This window comes from Piliocolobus tephrosceles, chromosome 19, assembly GCF_002776525.5.
Source record: "Piliocolobus tephrosceles isolate RC106 chromosome 19, ASM277652v3, whole genome shotgun sequence".
NCBI classification, from domain to species: domain Eukaryota; kingdom Metazoa; phylum Chordata; class Mammalia; order Primates; family Cercopithecidae; genus Piliocolobus; species Piliocolobus tephrosceles.
In genome coordinates this window covers 23,769,373-23,786,800 of record NC_045452.1, presented here as the reverse complement: position 1 = coordinate 23,786,800, position 17,428 = coordinate 23,769,373, and the positions used below count along the sequence as shown (strand labels likewise).

The window sequence follows — 17,428 nt, the reverse complement described above, 5'->3', positions numbered from 1 at the left end:
TGGACAGAGGGAGGTTCCATATCGACCCCTACCTCCTGGAAGGGGCAGATTATGAGTCTGCCCTCCAGGAAGAGTTTTTGATGTTAAGATGAGATACTGAGGCAGGGAGAAGCCAGGCACCAGCACCTTCTCCCGTTCAACTCAACCCCGAAAACACCACTGGGTCGTGCTGGGACCAGGTCCGGGCTCCTAAGGGCCCCCACACCCTACCCCTCGGTTTGTAAAAGGACCTGCGGGTGGGCGCAGGGCGGAGGTCTTCCTCTTCCAGGCTTTCCTTTTCCAGGGCAGGGGCGAGCCCAATCCCCCTCTCCTCACACCTGGGCAGGGAGCAGATCGCGGAAGTGCGTCAGCCAGGCCATGCCCATCGACGCGGGGATGGGGACATCCCTGGACCCCAGTCCAGCGTTCGAGAGGTTCTGGAACTGGGCTCGCGCCGCGGGGTAAATCCTTGGCCCTCTGAAGCGGCGCTGCCAGGGGAAGTCCTTCCCATTTGACAGGTGGGAAAATAGAGGCGCCGAGAGGAGAAGGGGCTCTTCTTATGTTATGATCAGAACGGACAGAGGGGACGGGAAGGAGGTGAGAGGCTGGTCCCGCTCGTCCCGGGGCAATACCGGGCTGCTTTGACCTCCGCGCCTGTAAGGTACAGGTTCCCGCACCTGTAAGACAGGAACGCTCTAGTCGCGGGCCCTAGAGCTGATTCCCTTAGAGCGCCCAGTTCCGAGGAATGTTTCGGCGCAGTCTTTGTGGGGGGGTCCCCTGTGGGACACCCCCGGCTGCGCGGGCCCTGCTGTCCCCCAGCCCCTCGCGGCAGCCGCGCTCCTCCCCCGGCTCTGCCTCCCCCCGCCCTCCCTCCTCTCCCTCCCCCGCCCGCCCGAGCCCGCGCCGAGCCCGAGCGGGAGCCGGAGCCGGAGCCGGAGCCGGAGCCAGAGCACGGGCTGTACGGAGCAGGCGGCGGGAAGGTAGCGGAGTCGGGCGACTCGCGGCCCCGGCGCGGCCTCCACTAGGGCCAAGACCCGCACACCTGCCGGGCCGGGGAGAAGTCGGGGGCCGCGCGCAGGCGAGGACCCGCTGCCCGGCCCGGGGGAGATCCCAGGACGCGGACCGGGCAGCTCGGGTCCGAGGTGAACCTGGGCGGAGGACGCGCCCACCGGAGGTGCAGCCTCGGAGCTCCAAACCCAGCCCACTCGGGGCTGGGGTCCCCATAGGAGGCGGACAGCCGAGGCGACGTGCGTCGGGAGCCAGCGCGATTCCTGCGGGAGCGGAGGAGCCGAGTCGGAGGGAGCGCGGCGCCCGGCCATGCACCGGGCGCAGTAGCGGGAGGCGCGGGCCCGATGGCGCGGGCCGGGGCGCGGAGACTGCTCGGCGGCCGCTGTCCGCCCGGGCTCCGGCTCGCGCTCGCGCTTCGGCTCGCATTGCTGCTGGCGCGGCCGCCGTCGGGCCGCGCGGGGGCCCCCGAGGCGCAGGGTCCCGCGACGCCGGGCACTACAGCCCCGGCGGGGGGCGACCGCTGTCGCGGCTACTACGACGTGATGGGTCAGTGGGACCCGCCCTTCAACTGCAGCTCGGGCGCCTACAGCTTCTGCTGCGGCACGTGCGGCTACCGCTTCTGCTGCCACGACGGGCCGCGGCGCCTCGACCAGAGCCGCTGCTCCAACTACGACACGCCGGCCTGGGTCCAGACAGGCCGGCCGCCCGCCCGCGCCCGCGACACCGCAGCGCCCCGGGACCCGGGCCGCGAGCGCAGCCACACGGCCGTCTACGCGGTGTGCGGCGTCGCCGCGCTGCTGGTGCTGGCCGGCATCGGGGCGCGCCTGGGTCTGGAGAGGGCGCACAGCCCGCGCGCGCGGCGCACCGTGACCAGGTGAGCGCGCGCCTCCCAGGGACCCCCGCCTGCTCCTCGGACTGCTCTCCCTGCCCGCTGATCCTTCCCGCCTCTCTCGAAGCGCTGGTCCTCCCAGCAGGCCCCTTCTCTGGGTTTTCCTGTTTCCGTCTCCCCCCGCTCTCCCCCCGCTCTCCCCCCTCCCCACTTCATCAGGGAGACACCTGACACCGCCCTGACTTCCCTTGACCTTCCGCCCGTGCTGGGCGCCGCACCGCCTTTCCCTGATCAAGTAGCCTCTGGAGGGCGGAGAGGCTTGAGGGGGGGCAGGTAGCCTTGAACAGAGGGCACCGGGTCACTGTCCAGGGTAAGGGGCGCCGCTGGCCAGGAGGGTGACCGGGCGTCTTGGGCACAGGGAAAGGAAGGGGCGCTTGGCTCTCTGGGTGCCCATCTCCTGCTTCTCCCCACTCTTCCTTCCCCTTTTCCACCTCCCACCTCTCCCCTGCCCCCATAGCTGTTACTCAGGGCTGCCCTTCCCTCCTTGGGTTTCAGAGGCCTCCCCCCACTCACCCCATGCCACAGCTCCCAGGTGAAGGTCAGGGCTCCCCCTGCGTAGAAAGGGGACTCTGGAACACAGTCGTGTGTTGCTGAGGCCAGGACAGGTGCTTGCTGCATTCTGAGCTTGGTGTGAAGTGGGCACTACAGGGTCCAGGTCCCCTTCCTCGGTTGGAACGAGGACTCTGGGACTCTATGTGTCCTGACCCTGGAACTCCCACCCACATGCCACACGTGGCACTCACATGCCCCCAGCAACCCCCATGCCCTGGGTCCTGTGCCTTCCTCATCCACCAGGTCCCAGCACCCTTTGGGTCTGTGGGCGGCTGACACCGAATGTGACGGGCTGGTATGTAGAAGTGACCATAGAGAAGCCTTCATGCCCTGGTGGGCCGGATGTGGACGCTTCCCCCTCCTGGGCCTCAGAGGCAGGGAGTGAGGGCTTCCTTGGCACTCCAGCACCCCTCGCTCCCCAAACCACGGTGCCCACTTCCTCCCAGAGAGCTATAGGGTGAAGCTTGGGCTGGCACCCTGGCCTCCACCCTCAGCTCCTGCACTGCCTTCAGGAGGTGGAGCCTCCTGGCCTGGCTTCTGGATGCTGCAGGGGTAGGGGCTGGGCTGCCCAAATTTGGGGGCCCTTCATTCTGGGTTAGGGTAGCACGGAAGAGGCCTGGGTATGTCTTTGACAGGGGCGGGGAAAAAGGAACTGAGGGCCATGATGGTGAGGGGTGACTGCGGCAGCCCAGCTGACATGTTCATCCTGAACTCCCTGCACCTGCTGGGGATGGGACAGCAGGTTTGGTGATGCCTCAGGAAGGCGGCACCCACCCCTGCTGTGCTGTGTGGTGTAGGTCAGTCCCCTCTCCTTTCTGGGCTTCAGGCTCCCATGGCCCCCTGACTCCCTTTTCTCTGCTGGGGAGACCTGGAATGGAGCATAGGCTCGTGTGGGGGTGTGTCCTGAGTTCCTGCCCTCCCCATGATTCTCACCCTTCATTCTGCTGTGTTGGGGCTGAAGGCCAGGGAAGGCTTCTCAGAGGGCTTGGGTGGGGGGCATCTGGAAAGAGTTTGTGCAAAGGCCCAAAAGCGTGGAGGTTACTCAGCTGTCGGGGAGAGAGGAGCTGGCGGTGCTTGCCCAGAGATGAGACCACAGAGGAGAGCCGCTGTGGGGTGGGCAGGGCAGGAAGGTCAGCCCAGGCAGGTACTAGGATTGTTTCAGACCCTGCCACCAAACCTGAAGCCAAACCTTGGCCATCCCTGGTATCCTGCCTCCTGAATGCCCTTCACAAATCAGCCATTTGAGGCTCCAGCCCCAGAAGGAGAGTCAGGCTGAGTAGGAGAAAATCATGGGTTCCGGGTTCTGAAGGCAGCTGGGCTGCACAGACACTGTCACATCACAGCTGGGTGGGGGCTGGGTGATGGGTCCAGGGAGGTGGCTGCCCAAGGTCACACAGCCTGTGGGTCCTGGGCTGCCACCAGGGGGTCTCCCAGCATCCCCTTTCCCTCATCCATCTATCCTTCATGCCCGGGATGGCAGCTTTATCCCAGGTCCCAGCAGAAGCCACAGCTGCAGGGGCAGTTAGGCAGGCAGGTAAATAAGGCATCCTGGGCCAGCGCGGTGGCTCATGCTTGTAATCCCAGCACTTTGGGATTACAAGTAAACGCTGCAGCCCGACTACTCCAAGGAGGCCGAGACTGCAGGAGCTGGAGACCAGCCTGGCCAACATGGTGAAACCCCATCTCTACTAAAAATACAAAAGTTAGCCAGGTGTGGTGGCAGGCACCTTATAATCCCAACTACTCGGGAAGCTGAGACTGGAGAATTGCTGAACTGGGGAGTTGGAGGTTGCAGTGAGCCGAGATTGCACCATTGCACTCCAGTCTGAGCAACAGAGCGAGACTCTGCTTCATAAATAAATAAATAAATAAAGGATTTCTGGAGGAGGCCGCTAAGAGGTCTGAAGAATGAGTAGCAGTTTTTTTGGGAGGAGAGGCAGGAAAGCAGAGAAAGCTTGCATTGGGAGGGGAGGCTCACCTGGGGAAGGTTCCGGAGAGTGGCCTCCAGGGAGGGGAGGGAAGGGGAGCCTCATTAGAGTTTCCTGACCTGCTCTGGGAAGCAGCGGTCTTGGGGCCACAGGTGAGGCTGGCAGATACTGCCTGGGAGGGGAAGCTCGTGTGTGATTGCGAGCACTGGAGAGGAACGCCTGGAGAGGCTGAAAGAACTGCCCAGGGCCACACGGTGAGACGGTGGTGGCGGGGGCTGGCTTTTGATGAGGTAGGAGACTGAGAGGGTCACCCCTGACCGCTGTCCCCGCAGGGCGCTGACGGAGCTTCTGAAGCAGCCGAGCCCCCAGGAGCCATTGCCTCCCACCCTGGGCCCGCCCCTGGGTGACTGTGTCCAGGTGCAGATGGGGGACGGCCTTCCCCGGGGCTCCCCCCACAACAGCTCAGGTGAGTCGGTGGCGGGCGGGGCTGAGCACGCGGAGGCGCGTGAGAGGCCGAGAGGGGGTCCTCGGCTGGGGCGTGGAGGCTTCCCCGGTGGAAATGAGCCGCCGCCTTTGCGGGTGAGGGGCCCGACCGGCCAGCCAGCTCCCAGGGATGGAGAGGGACCCCCCACGGGTCCTGCGGCCTCGAGTCTGGGGTACTGTGATGTGTGAGGAAGGTTCCAGATACAGGATTTGCTGGCCGGGCCTGTGGTCTGAGGCTCCGGCTCCGGAGCCTCCCCCCGGGTCTCTGGAGAGGCAGGCAGGCTTGGCAGCCCCCACGCCCCGTCTGGGTTCTGTTCCTCAGACATCCCCCATCTCGGCGGGAGCAGGTCCCAGGACTCCGCGCCTGGCTCGAGCGTCGCCTCCGGGCGAGCCGTTCATGAGGGTGGCACCCCCCGGGCTGGCTGCCGCCGCCGCTGCGCGTGACCCGGAGCCAGGCCCTGTTCCCGGCGCTGGAGGCTGCCGCGAAGACAGGCTTGGCTCGCAGCCTCGCCGGGAGAACGGTCCCCCAGGTTCTCACCGAACCGCCTCGGGGAGAGGGCTGCGGAGAGGTGACAGCGAGGGCGGAGTGACCCGGGGTATCGGGCCGAGCCGCGTCTCACTCCTCGCTCCAGACAAGAAGCGCCTCAGCAAGGCGCCCCTGGGGTCAGCCGCCCTGGGGCCCCCGCGCGGCCCGCGGCTGCAGGGTGGCTGCAGCTTGACGCTGCAGCCCGACTACGCCAAGTACGCCACGTTCAAGGCAGCCACGCTGAAGGCCAGAGGTGAGTGGCGGGTGCGGGGGGCGCCAGGGCACTCGGGCGCACTAGCTCCGGGACTTTGAGGCGCAGGGCCCCAGCTCCCAGTGCCAAATTCCCAGTTTCGCGCGTCGGCCGCTCGGCCAATCGGCTCCCGCGCCCCAGCGGGCCCCGCCCCCGGCCGGCCCCAGCCCCGCCCCCACCTCCAGCCAGGACCCCTTGTCTGGTCCGGAGCTTGGGTGCTCGGCGCGGCATGACTCTTCCCTGCCCTGTCCCCGCAGAGGCTGGCCCGCGGGACTTCTGCCAGCGTTTTCCCGCCCTCGAGCCGTCCCCGCGACAACCCCCGGCGGGGGCCCCGCGTCCCGCCCCGGACTTGCCTGCGCCCCTGGACGCCTGCCCCTGGGCCCCACCGGGCTACGCGCCCCCTGCTGCGCGGGGCCCCTATGCCGCCTGGACGGCCAGTCGCCCGGCCCGGACCGCCCCGCTCGGCCACCCGGCGGCTCAGGCCTTCCAGGTACCTCGGCGGCCCGGTCACGCGGCCCGGCGCCAGTTCAGCGTGGAGAAGATGCCCGAGACCTTCAGCCCGCACCCCCCAAGCCTTTACCGCGGCGCGGGCCGCGGGTCCCGGTACCTAAGGACCAACAGCAAGACCGAGGTCACCGTGTGAAGCAGGGCCGCGGTCCCCTCGAGGCATGGGCTAGGGCCCTCGTCTGCCCGTTGGAGCCCCAGGCCACAGGGAGAAGAGCGCTGGCCTTAAGGTCAGCTCTTCTGTCTGCCTTAACGGCACTGGTGTCTTGGAGCCCGCAGGCCATGGGTTCGTCTTGTACATAAGCCCTTTTTTGTGGTTCCTGCCCCTGAGAATAAAGACGCCTCAGCGTGGCTGCGAGGCAGCATCGGTCATTGACTGGACAGATGGCAGTGCAGGCAGAGTGCACGCGAGTGCAAAGGGTGGAGGACTGCTCCAGTGCGCGGGCCGGAGCCAGGGGGAAGTGGCTGGAGAGGGTGGCAGGGTTCAATGTTAGGGTTAATGCCCACGCCAGTGGGAGCCCTGGGAGAGGGAACAGTTAGACTTCAGCCATGTAAAGGCCCAGGCACAGGATAGGGCTGTTGGGCCAGAGGTCCAGTTGGGGGTCCATACCCTATACTGAAGGTGAGCCCCCTCCAGCCCCACTCTGTGGCTTGAGTTGGCTGAACCTGGCTGATGCTCACTGACCATTGGCTGTGGGCCGGCCCCTGGCCTGCAGGTCGCTTGGCCAGATTGGCCCGGGGCTACCCCCCTTCATGGGTGTGGGCTGTGTGGACATCTGGTGCTCCGGTTGGGGGCGCCTCCTCCCAGGAGCTTCTCTGAAGGAAATGGGGGAAAAGCTGGAGCAGGGGCCCTGGCAGTGCCCCTTCGGGAGGGCTTGCGGCACCTGGCTGTGGCCCAGGGCACTGCTAGCAGCCTGCGTGCACCATCCACAGAGCTCCTCTGTGCCAGGTAACGCTGGGGAGGCTGGGGGCCAGGGCTGTGACTGGTTGAGGTGTGTGACCTCAGCAAAGCCACCCAGGCGGGTCTCTTTCCCTCCTGAGTACCTGAAGTGTAGTGTACTGTTTCAAGAACAATGGCCACCATTTGTTGGCCTTTCTCATGAAATTCGCAAGAGCCTCAAGGGAGGTGTGTCTTTTCAGAGGAGGAAATTCGGGTTTTGAGACCTAAGTAGCTTGCTCAAGGTCACCCAGCAGACTCCCAGGTTAGGACCCTCCTGGATTGGGCTGGAATGGCAAGGAACAGGCAGTTTGGCTGGGAGGGAGGGTTCCCTGTTCCCAGGGTATATATAAACAGTCTGGAGCTTTCCTTCTGCTGGCTGGGCTGCCCCGAGGCCCCAGAACCCACCAGGCCTGGTCTCCGCTCCTGCCACTTGAAGAGTCCACCTCCCTGTCCCTTTAGGCTGTTAAGGAAACCAAGGCCTAGAAGCACCAGGACAGAGCCCTGGGCCCACGGTCCTGTCCCAGTCCCACAGCTGTGAAGAGCTGGAGGAGGAGGGTGGGGGCTGAGTCATGGTGCCTACACAGAATCACAAAGGAATCTGGTTCCTTCTCACCCCACCTCCCATCCCCTGCCCCCCAACACATGACACACCCCGTGGCTGGGCTGTGCCGAGTGGGCAATCCCCCCTGCCCATTCGCAGTCCCAAGGGCCCTGGATCTCCATCCCAGTGGAGCCAGGCCCAGGCTGTGGGCAGTGGCCATCCCTGAAAATGATGGAGCCGTGCACGGGACCAGCAACTGGGCCTCACCGGGGTGTTCTGCTCCTCAGGGCAGTGTAGCCTGCTGTGACTACCCTTCAGAGAAGGACGTGGCTCATAGCTGAAGGGATTCAGCTCCATGCTCAGTCCCATCCTGACTCCTCTTGTGATGAGGCCCAGCACTCCTATCCCAGTCTGTGGTCCTGCCCCCTGGTGTGGCTTACGCCAAGCCTGGCCTCACCAGCCACACAAGACACTCGCTGTAAACTTGCATCCCATCACTCAGTCCTGGCACGCAAGCCTGTGGAGCTGCAGTTCATGGCTGGGCTTAGCTTTCCAATTCTGCACAAGTGGAAGTGGAGACTGAGGCCAGGTCCTGCCCAAGGTGACCCAGCTGGGAAGCACAGGACCTGGACTTGGATCTGACTTGTGGGCCAGTGAGCCTCCTGGCTCAGAGGGTCACTGCCTTTAGGGAGGGAGAAACTAAGGAGCAGCTTACCCAGTGGGGGAGATGGTCAGCACCCCAAATCTGTCAGCCAGCCAGCATTACATCCAGGGAACAAGCTGGAACCTGGATACGTGACCTGTGACCCCTGAAGTGCCACCCACAGCCCTTTTATCCCAGGCTGGAGGGTGTGTCAGGCACCGGACAGAAAGTGGGCAAGGGAGGCCCATTAGACTGAGGCTAGGGGCCCTCTCAGCAGGTGGGGGGCTGCCCTCAGTCCCTGGCCCACTGCCTGCCAAGTCACGAAGCCCCTTGGCTGGACACGACAGCAGTCGCACTACAGACCCTCACACACCTTGTGCTGGGTGGTACCAATCTATGTTTATTGAATAACCTATGTCTGGGACACGGTGACTGATTGAACATCAAAGAAGCCATAGGTGTATCCCCCTTTTCAGTGAAAAACCACCCTCTCCCACCCCCAAACAATAGTGAGAAAAGGCACAGGACATACACACGACACGCAGGTGGGCAGGGTCCATAAATTACAGTGAGAGTAGGGGAGGGGCAGGAGAGAAAGCAAGCAGGTGGGGTCCAAGCACACCCCAGGGACAACATTCCAGCCTGCATCGAGGTGGCCCTGTTGTGAGCACCCCTCAGTCTGTGCTGGGGCTCCTGCCCACCCTCTGCTCCAACCAGCCTGAGGACGAGGCACAGGGAGGCAGGACCCCTGTCACTCAGGAGGCCCTGGGAGAAACAGTCTCTGGGAGGTGCTGCACCAGGGGGTCCAGAAAAGTAGGACTTTTTCTCCTAGGACACACATCAAGGCAGGGGACCTCATTCCTAGTGCCCACCATAGGCACCCTCTGCCCACTCTGAAAAGAAGGGCTTGCCGCTGGAGAGGGATTAGGGGTTGGTCCTTGCCGCCCTGGTTTATTTTCGGGTCAAGAATTAGGGATAAAAAATACAGATATGCCTCAGCTTACCATGGGGTTACTTCCTGATAAACTCATCATAAATGAAAATATCATAAGTAAAAAATTCATTTAATACCCCAACAGACCAACTGTAAAGTTGAAACATGGTTGAACCATTGTTAAGTTGGGGACAGTCTGTACTGTGGAGGTGGGAGCTGGGGTAGGGGAGGAGGGAACCTAGAAGCCATGCTGAAGGCACCTGGTCCCCAGTCCCAATGGGCGGCTTCATTTCTCCCAGCTCCCTGGGCCCACCTTGAGCTTGGGCTGACATCCTAGGAGGCGGGGAGTGGGAAGGAACAGGACAATTAAATAAGATACCATTTATTTTTTTAAAAAATTAAAAAATAATGCTGACATTATTTCATTCATCTGCAGGCCTATCCCCTGCCTCCCACCAGCCTCCCAGGGCTGGGCCCCCTCCTCCCCTGGCTGTCCTGTATAATAAAGGGAAAAACAATGAGCAGGCTCAGCCAGCCACAGGGGAGGGAACGCAGACCCAGGGAGAGAATCAAGACGCTACAGCAACTCAGCCTCGCATCATGGCAAACCCAAGCACACTGCTAAAAAACATTTGTATAAAAAGGGGGGAGGGCGTGCCGGGCACAGGCCTGAGGGCAACTGCTCTCTGGTGCTCAGAGACTGCTGTCCCCCAGAGGAAGCCTGATAAAATCTGAGGAAGCAAAAAGGAGAGAGTAGGGTTCAGGAGAGAGAAACTCAGGAAGGCTGGAGGCAGGGGCTTGGCAGCTTGGGAGCTCCCCCTGCTGCTATCAAGTCAGAGCTGCCCAGTTTCTGCCCTGCTACCTTTCCTCTTATGCCCACCAGGCCCTGGACCATGGGCATCTAGTGACAGCAGCTTTAAGGGGCTCTGCCCAGGGGCCCGCTGGCCTGAGGTGGCCCAGAAGCCTCGGCAGGTGACAGCTAAGATGACAAGGCTCCTCCCCACCACTCTCAGTGGGAGGATGCTGGGAGAGAGAGGAACCAAGAGAGAAGTGGAGGGGTGGGCTGGGCCTGGTGGTCAGGAGGCGGCAATGGCAGTGCCACCACCCAGCTTGACAATCATCTGCTGGCAGTCGTTGCAGGAGCGCCGGTCACCCACCTTCTCCAGGGTGCGGGCAGCCTCAGCCAGTAGCACTGCCCGCTGGCCCGGGGAGGAGAGGAAGGAGAGGGGCAGGTGGCGGCAGGCCAGCAGGATGGCGGTGGCCCGCTCTCGCTGGCCAGGCCAGGTATCCACCTCTCCTGTGGGAAGGAGATGTGTGTCAGAACCGAGAGTCTGCCATGAAGCCGGTGCTGTTCCTTGGCGTTACCTGGACTCATTCACTGAACACTCACACCCATCCTGGGAGGTGGGGTCTGCTGCCCCACCCAGTCCATGGAAAAGAAGTGAATTTGTCCAGCCTCTCACAGCCAGCCCATGCTGGGACTGAGATGGACCCACATGACCTGGCTCGATGCATGCGCCTGTGTTGGGAAGCCCAACCCTCCTTCCCTGAGCAGAGCATGACCCGTGACCACCCCAACCCCTGCAGCCCACCAAGGGTGGCCCCGGGCTTCTTTCATTCTCAGGCGAGAGGTGTGCTGGGCACCGCTGCCAGATGCGGGAGTTGGGCTGGCCCCTTCCCTCCTCTCTTCCCAGGGGGCAGGGCCCAGCCCAGCCTGTGAGCTGGGGAGTGCTGGACTCACCGTGCTTGGTGCTCTGTGTGGTGCGCCGTCGCAGGCTGTGTTCCAGCAGCTGGTGGGTGCGGGTGGGGCTGGCTCCTGCCATCAGGCGCACGGTCGCTTCATGCAGGAACACCTGGGGAGGCGCCGGGGTGACATCCGTCATATCCCTGGTCCCCACCTGTCTATGCCCAGGGTAGCTCTCCCTGAGCCATCTCGCCTGCCGCCTGATGACATCCCTTCCCACACCAACTTGCCTTGCTCACCCCTGAAAAGCAACCTTTGTTGTCCCCTACTCTGACGGTGAGCCAGGCTGGAAACCTGGCTGCACGGCAGGAGCAGGACGAGAGGAGAGAGGCGAGAGAGGCAAAAGGCCTGCTTTTCCCAACTGGTGACAAGAAAGCCCTGGATGCACCTTGTGGGGCTGGCAGACAAGTGTCCTGGGTGAAGCCCCAAGGCCCTGGAGGCTGCTTCGAGTTTGACAAAAGGACAGGTGTGACAGGGACAGAGAGGTGAGGAGGGACAGTTGGGCTGGTACCAGAGAGGTTTGGTATCCTCTTTCTGTATCTTTAGAAAGGCACAGAGTCTAGAGGTGTGCAGGTCAAGTCTGCAGTGCTTAGGTATGAGCCACTGCTGGGTGAAGGGCAAGGCCGAGGTCTGCCATTTCTTAAAATCTCAAGCTCTTTTTGATGCCTTTATATCTCAGTCTTCAGGGAGGGTCTTCAGGGCTGCCAAGTGGATTCTGGTCCTGGTAGGCAATGGGGAGCCACTGATGGGCTCTCAGCAGGGAGAAGCAGAATGGAAATGGTATTTAAGAGGAGGCCTTTGGACCAGGCGAGGTGGCTCACACCTGTAATCCCAGCACTTTGGAAGGTGGAGGCAGGAGGATAGCTTGAGGCTAGGGGTTTGAGATCAGCCTGGGCCACATAGCAAGACCCTATCTATTAAAAAAAAAAAAAAAAAAAAGCCATTGTTGCCAGCCATGCTGTGAGAAGACCGGAGGGCTGACCAGAGGGGGCTCCCGGAGGCAGGGGTACCGCCCCAGGCCTTGGGGTACATGCCCTCTTTTCCATAGTAAGGAATGGCTCTCTGATGATACTGTCTGCTGTGTCTGTCTTGGCTCGCTGCACACAGTGGCCCAGTGCAACCGTGTGGGTCCCACAGCACCTCAGGGTGATGGGTGTGGGGGCTGAATATCAGGCTCCACGGCAGCAGCCTCGCTCTGAGGCCGTCTCCTTCCAGCCCAGCCCGTGCCCCTTCAATGACACTTGTGAGTCATCTCACTCAAATTTTTAGAAAAAAATACAGGTACAAACATGTTGAATAAATTATGTAGCAATAAAAATAAACAAAAATGGAAATGGCTGGAGCCCGGCAAGCCCAGTCACAGACCTTTCTTCTGTGACTTAGTTCAGATCATGTGGCCACTGCCAAGAGGATGTTACCCAGCAGCAGAACCGAAGCCTCTAGTTACTATGAAAAAGAGAGTGAATTTCCCTTTAAGTGCGGTTCTAGAGAAATTGTCACTTTGCCAACAGTTATGAAAGTCAAAGCGGAGCTTGGGACCGGGCCAGGAGCCCTGACTTGCCGCCATTGCCCTCAGAACCCTCCCACTCAGCATGTGCCTGGGGAGGCACAGCTCCCTGCTGGCCCCTGTCTGTGGCAGCAAAGTGTGGCCTGCTCCCTGCTGAGCTCCGGGGCCAGGCACACAGCAGGCACTCAACCAACGTGTGCTGAACACAGGGACACATGGCGCCCAGCCCAGTGTTGGGCATGAGCCAAGCAGGTGCTCGACAGGTCACCAGGCTGACCTCAGAGGGCCAACTCCACCACCATGCGCTGGTGCCCATGCTGGGTTCTGGGCTCAGGCCCCACAGGCTCCAATCTGCCCTGCCCCACCAGCCAGCTGGGCCTCACCTTGCGGTACGCTGGGCGGAAGCTGTGTGCCAGCCTGCGCAGGCTGCCCAGGTCCCGCTGGAAGCCCGCCAGTTCAGCGCCTGATGCGTGGTAGGTCTCCCCCACAGCCTGGCTGGCACTGGCCTGCTTTTGCCAGAGCGTTGTCCGTAGCGACAGTAGCAGGTCACAGGTGAGCAGCTGGACCACCTGCGGGGTCAGCCACGAGAGACGGGGAACAGGTGACTGGCCCATCCCTGAGGCAAGGATCCCAGCACCTACCAGGCTTCCCCCCAGACCAACACTCAGCAGCTCTGGGAGGAAGTGGAGAGCCCCAGAGCCTGGTGAACTCTGCAGGATGTGAGGGAACAGCTCAGGGGAGAACCAGTCCCTTCCATGGCCCCAGGAGGTGGGAGACAAGCCCTCCCCATTCTGCAGGTGAGAAAGCAAGGCTCTGACAGGGACAGCAGCTTGTATAGGGGACATAGCACAGGCAGGTGGCAGGGGCAAAAATCAAACCCTTGTGGGTTGAAGGCGCAGGTTCTTCCACCCCATGGGAGCTCCACCATGGCTGGCTAGGAGGCTGAGATACCCACTAGGTGCCAAGGAAAAGCCTGAAGTGGCAGCAGAGCTTGGAGATGGGGCTGGGGGAAGGAGGACGAGGAGGCGGGGAGGAAGACAGGTGTCTCAGAAGACAACCACAGAATGGTTTAGTGCTTGGGGACTAGGCTGACTGACCTGGCTCTGCCACTTACTAGCTACATGACCCTGGCATAGGACTTAGTCTCTCTGAGTCTGTTTCTTCATCCAAAAAAATGGAAATGGCACCACCACAGGGCTGCTGTGTCATATGAGAAGGTACTGCATGTGGGCTATGCATACTCTCCGCCCACTACCTATGGGGCTGGCTGCCCACCTGGCTCGCAATGGCACACCAGCGCGACACCAAGCAGTGAGGAGCAGCGAGTCCTTGTTGAGATGGGCCGCAAGTAGCCCGCCGGTCCAGATGAACTCCCTCAGGCCAAGCCTCATCTCACCTAGCCCTGGCTTTCCTCCTTCCCAAGACACTGGGCCTGGGGAAGACCCTGCCCTGTCCCGGCACGAGACCTTGATCCTTGCCTACACTGTTTTCTGGCTGTTGTGTGCTTCAAGGGGATGCGGATAAGGATCCCTCTCCTCAAACAAAACCTGGCGCTTCTAAGCTGTGCATGCTGCAGAAGCGCCTGTGGACACGGAGGCAGCAAGCCTATGGCTGGATTCTGCCCTCTGAGGGCCATCAGGCTGCATGGGCTCGTCTTCTAAGCTCACTCTCCTACCACAGAGCTGCTATCAAGGAACCCCGGTCCAAAGGGTGGCTGTAAGCCTCTCATTCCCCAAACTGAGCCTGTACCGTTTGGTTCTCTCATGAAGACAAATATGGAAGAGACTAATGGAAAGCCCAAAAGAGAGGCTGAGATGTGGCTCGCCATCTGCCCTTGGTCTTGGCAGCCCAGGGCATTTGCCCCCCCAACCCCGTTTTTTTTAAAAGATGGAGTCTTGCTCTGTTACCCAGGCTGGAGTGCAGTGGTGTGATCTTGGCTCACCGCAACCTCTACCTCCCGGGTTCAAGCAATTCTTCTGCCTCAGCCTCCTGAGTAGCTGGGATTACAGATATATGCCACCACACCTGGCTAATTTTTGTATTTTTAGTACAAAAGGGGTTTCACCATGTTGGCCAGGCTGGTCTCGAACTCCTGACCTCAGGTATCTGCCCACCTCAGCTTCCCAAAGTGCTGGGATTACAGGTGTGAGCCACCGCGCCCAGCCAGTTGGGGCCTTTTCTGCACACTGCCTGTCCCTATAGGGGCTGGCACGCTGTCCTGGGTTCTTCCCAGTGCCCAGGTCCACTGACAGTATCTAGCTTGAAGTACTAGCCTAGCCAGCTGAGACCAAACCCCAGGGAATGGCTGAGAATCTGAATCTCCAGAACTCTTCCTGTCCCTCCCACTCTGGAGTTAAGGGCATGTTCCTCAGGAGACCAGGTGATGCTCCACTTCCAGCTGGGTGCCCTCCTCTGTTTCCTGGGATGGCTGTGACTTAGGTCCCAACAGTGGCAGCAGTGCCCTCTATCAGGATCCCCTCCCCCAAGTGATCGGGCCTTCGGTCAGGGCACAGTGGGCAGGCTCTCGAGGGCCAGGCAGGCCTCTGTGATGCACTGTGGAAACATTGCATGGGTACCACCAGAACATGCAATGCAACTACAATGCACCGCAGCTGCCCGCCAGGAGGTGTACAGCCAGCCAGGGAGGTGCCCAGGGTGGTCTTCAGCTCTGTTTGTGTGCCCAAGGGGGCAGGGGCCCACTCCAAGGCTGCCTGCAGAGGCCTGGGAAGTCATGCAAACTGCTGGAGCAAATGCAGGGTGAACCCCTGGCCAGCTGGGGTGTACCTGGATTTACAGAGGCTATGGGCCAGCAGGACCTGGGACTCTGGGAGCCTAAGAAAGGTGCAGGTAGAAACACGCTTGCCTCAGAGGCTGAAAAGGCAGTCCACCTAGGCCAATAGGCTGTAACTTTTTTTGAAAGGGGGCTGCTGTCCTGGTTTCTTTGTCTCTTGGATGGCCCCACTTTCGGGGTCAGCATGAGGTGAGTGGGAGTGTTCTCATAAGCCAGTGCAGAGCACCTCCCCCAGGGCCAGCTCAGGCCCCACTCACGTGGTTGAGGGCAGGGTCAGAGGTGGCCCCGCTGACGTTGAGGCTGCTCCATAGGTGGCCGCTGGCCCTCTCGCAATGGCAGAAGGAACTCTGCTGCCCATCTGCTTTTCCAGGGAGTGAAGCATGCATGGCTCTGCAGGCATGGAAGACGGCCTTCACCAGGGGGCTCCTGCAGCAGTGATAGGGAGTCGAGAGGCAGGTTGCTATGTGTTACCCGCGTGACAGGCAGAGGGGCCCAAGCCAGTGACCGCCACGCCCCACACTGATATGATATGTGCCACTATGGCTCCAGACCTGAAATGCCAGCCCTGAGCTAGGGTGAGCGCCACACCCTGTAGCACCTTCATTCAGTGCTGGAAGTCAGAGACACAGGATTCACCATCACATCTGCTGCTAAGAAGCCACCCAAGATAAGTCATTCCAACATGTGTGCCTCAGTTTCCTTACCTATAAACTGGCCACAATAAGATGTTGTGCCCGTTCTTTAAGGGACCACCCTCCCAGATATGTGGTGTTAAACTCTCTGGAGAAACTTAGCTTCTTTCTGTAGAGCAGACTGGGAGTGGAAGGGTAGGCTAGGGATGGAGGGGGGGTCTCATAGCATCCTAGTCCCTGAAGAGCAGAGGGACCCAGGGGTAAGTGAATCCAGGAGGCACCAGTGCCTGCAGGGGTGTCTTGGCTGTCCATGGCAGCTCTGCTGCTCAGGAGTGAGATGACTTTAGACAACTTACCTGCTGAGCCTCAGTGTCCTCAGGCACATTGACTGGGGGAGACACACATACAGGTGGAATGCTACACAGGGCTGGGTGCTTACCTAGTCAGAGTGCTTAAAAATGGGGCTACTTCAATGCAATTAGGATGTCACATCTACTTCAGGGAACACAGGACTTCAAGCCTGTGTATACTTACTCTTCTAAGCAACTTCCTGTGCGCTGGTTAAGAGTCTGCTTGATAGGAAATGCTACAGCTTTGGCTCTAAGGCTAGGACCTCGTGGGGCCTTTCTGTCCTGGAGCATTTTACAGTTTCTCTTAGAACACTCAGATCCAATTAGAAACAGCTGGGGAGTCAGCAGGCAGGGCTGCCCGTCACTAAGTGCTGAATGCCCCCAAGACGCAGACATGAATCTCCAAAGAGGAATGTCAAAAGCTCTCTGGTTATGCCATGTGCTAAAGGCTATTTTAGTTACAGGACAAGGTTGCCAGGGTTGATGGTGGGGCTGGAGGTGGCTGGAAGGAAAGTGGGTAAAATGCTGGCACACAGGGGCAGGATGCTCCAGTGCACATGAGTTTTGGGGGCAACAGTGGCCTCTCTGCACTGATTGTGAACCACCAATGCCTGCCTCCACCACGAAACTTCTGAAGATGCTGGGAGCCACAGTGCTCTCGTCTCTTCTTTTCAGCCTGTGGTGCCATGAAAGCTGCAGGGAGGAGGACCCGGAGGCAGTGCTGACAGCTGCTGGGACAACTGTCATGTTGTGCAGAGCAGGACACTTGCACAGAGGACCTGCTGGCCCAACTTGAGTTCTCCATGGTGCCCTCACCCCCGACTTTTCTAGCCACCCACCTGTCATGCAGTCCAGACCCTTCACCCCAACATGCCCACCCAGTCCAGCTTGCTCCCGCTAACTCAAACAAGATTCCCCTGGAGAGAAGCAAGTGAGTGGCCAAGGAGGGTTACGCACTCTGTCACTTCCAGGGCCTTGGGGATGCGTTCTACTTTGGTAAAATGAGAGCGTACAGCTGCGTCGTCTCCCTGGAGCCAGCTGATGGCCACAGTGATTGCAGACGTCCACCACCGACAGATGATGTCTGGACCTAGAGGGGAACGGCACCAAACGTACTCCAACACCCACAGAAACGAGACGTGTGGTGCTCAGAGGCTGCTACGCTTCCTTTCTAGGAGGTGGGTAACATCTTTGCCTGCTGGGAATGGGCCAATAGCCTCTGGGCTC

The 17,428-nt window shown here is 60.8% G+C and overlaps 3 protein-coding genes across 9 annotated transcripts in view; 1 reads left to right on the top strand and 2 right to left on the bottom strand.

Moving 5' to 3' along the window:
- Positions 1–17,428, bottom strand: part of SEPTIN3 (septin 3) — a 429,247-nt gene that overhangs the window by 89,606 nt on the left and 322,213 nt on the right. The gene's annotated exons all lie outside the window — the stretch shown is intronic.
- SHISA8 (shisa family member 8) lies at positions 905–6,333 on the top strand. 2 transcript variants are annotated; one of them, XM_023221865.2, is made up of 4 exons: positions 905–1,861; positions 4,689–4,822; positions 5,472–5,618; positions 5,873–6,333. In XM_023221865.2, exons 1-4 carry the CDS (start codon positions 1,332–1,334, stop codon positions 6,256–6,258), a joined length of 1,197 nt encoding a protein of 398 aa, XP_023077633.1. In that variant the 5' UTR covers positions 905–1,331; the 3' UTR covers positions 6,259–6,333. The 2 variants fall into 2 exon arrangements, with proteins under 2 accessions (XP_023077633.1, XP_023077632.1); XM_023221864.2 differs by having other exon boundaries at positions 5,187–5,618.
- SREBF2 (sterol regulatory element binding transcription factor 2) overlaps positions 9,544–17,428 on the bottom strand; it is a 75,772-nt gene continuing 67,887 nt past the window's right edge. Inside the window, exons 15-19 of the mRNA XM_023221866.2 lie at positions 17,159–17,291; positions 15,477–15,645; positions 12,812–12,997; positions 10,919–11,030; positions 9,544–10,474 (exon numbers count right to left, since the gene is read on the bottom strand). Of these exons, the coding sequence (XP_023077634.1) occupies positions 10,254–10,474; positions 10,919–11,030; positions 12,812–12,997; positions 15,477–15,645; positions 17,159–17,291 (821 nt within the window). The 3' untranslated portion in view covers positions 9,544–10,253. The remainder of the gene's footprint in view (positions 10,475–10,918; positions 11,031–12,811; positions 12,998–15,476; positions 15,646–17,158; positions 17,292–17,428) is intronic.

Excerpts from the sequence above, each read along its gene's own strand:
- SHISA8 (XM_023221864.2), top strand. The coding sequence starts at position 1,332 with ATGGCGCGGGCCGGGGCGCGGAGACTGCTCGGCGGCCGCTGTCCGCCC. Across the intron at positions 1,862-4,688 it reads GCGCGGCGCACCGTGACCAG|GGCGCTGACGGAGCTTCTGA; the intron begins GTGAGCGCGCGC and ends CTGTCCCCGCAG. Across the intron at positions 5,619-5,872 it reads AGCCACGCTGAAGGCCAGAG|AGGCTGGCCCGCGGGACTTC; the intron begins GTGAGTGGCGGG and ends CTGTCCCCGCAG.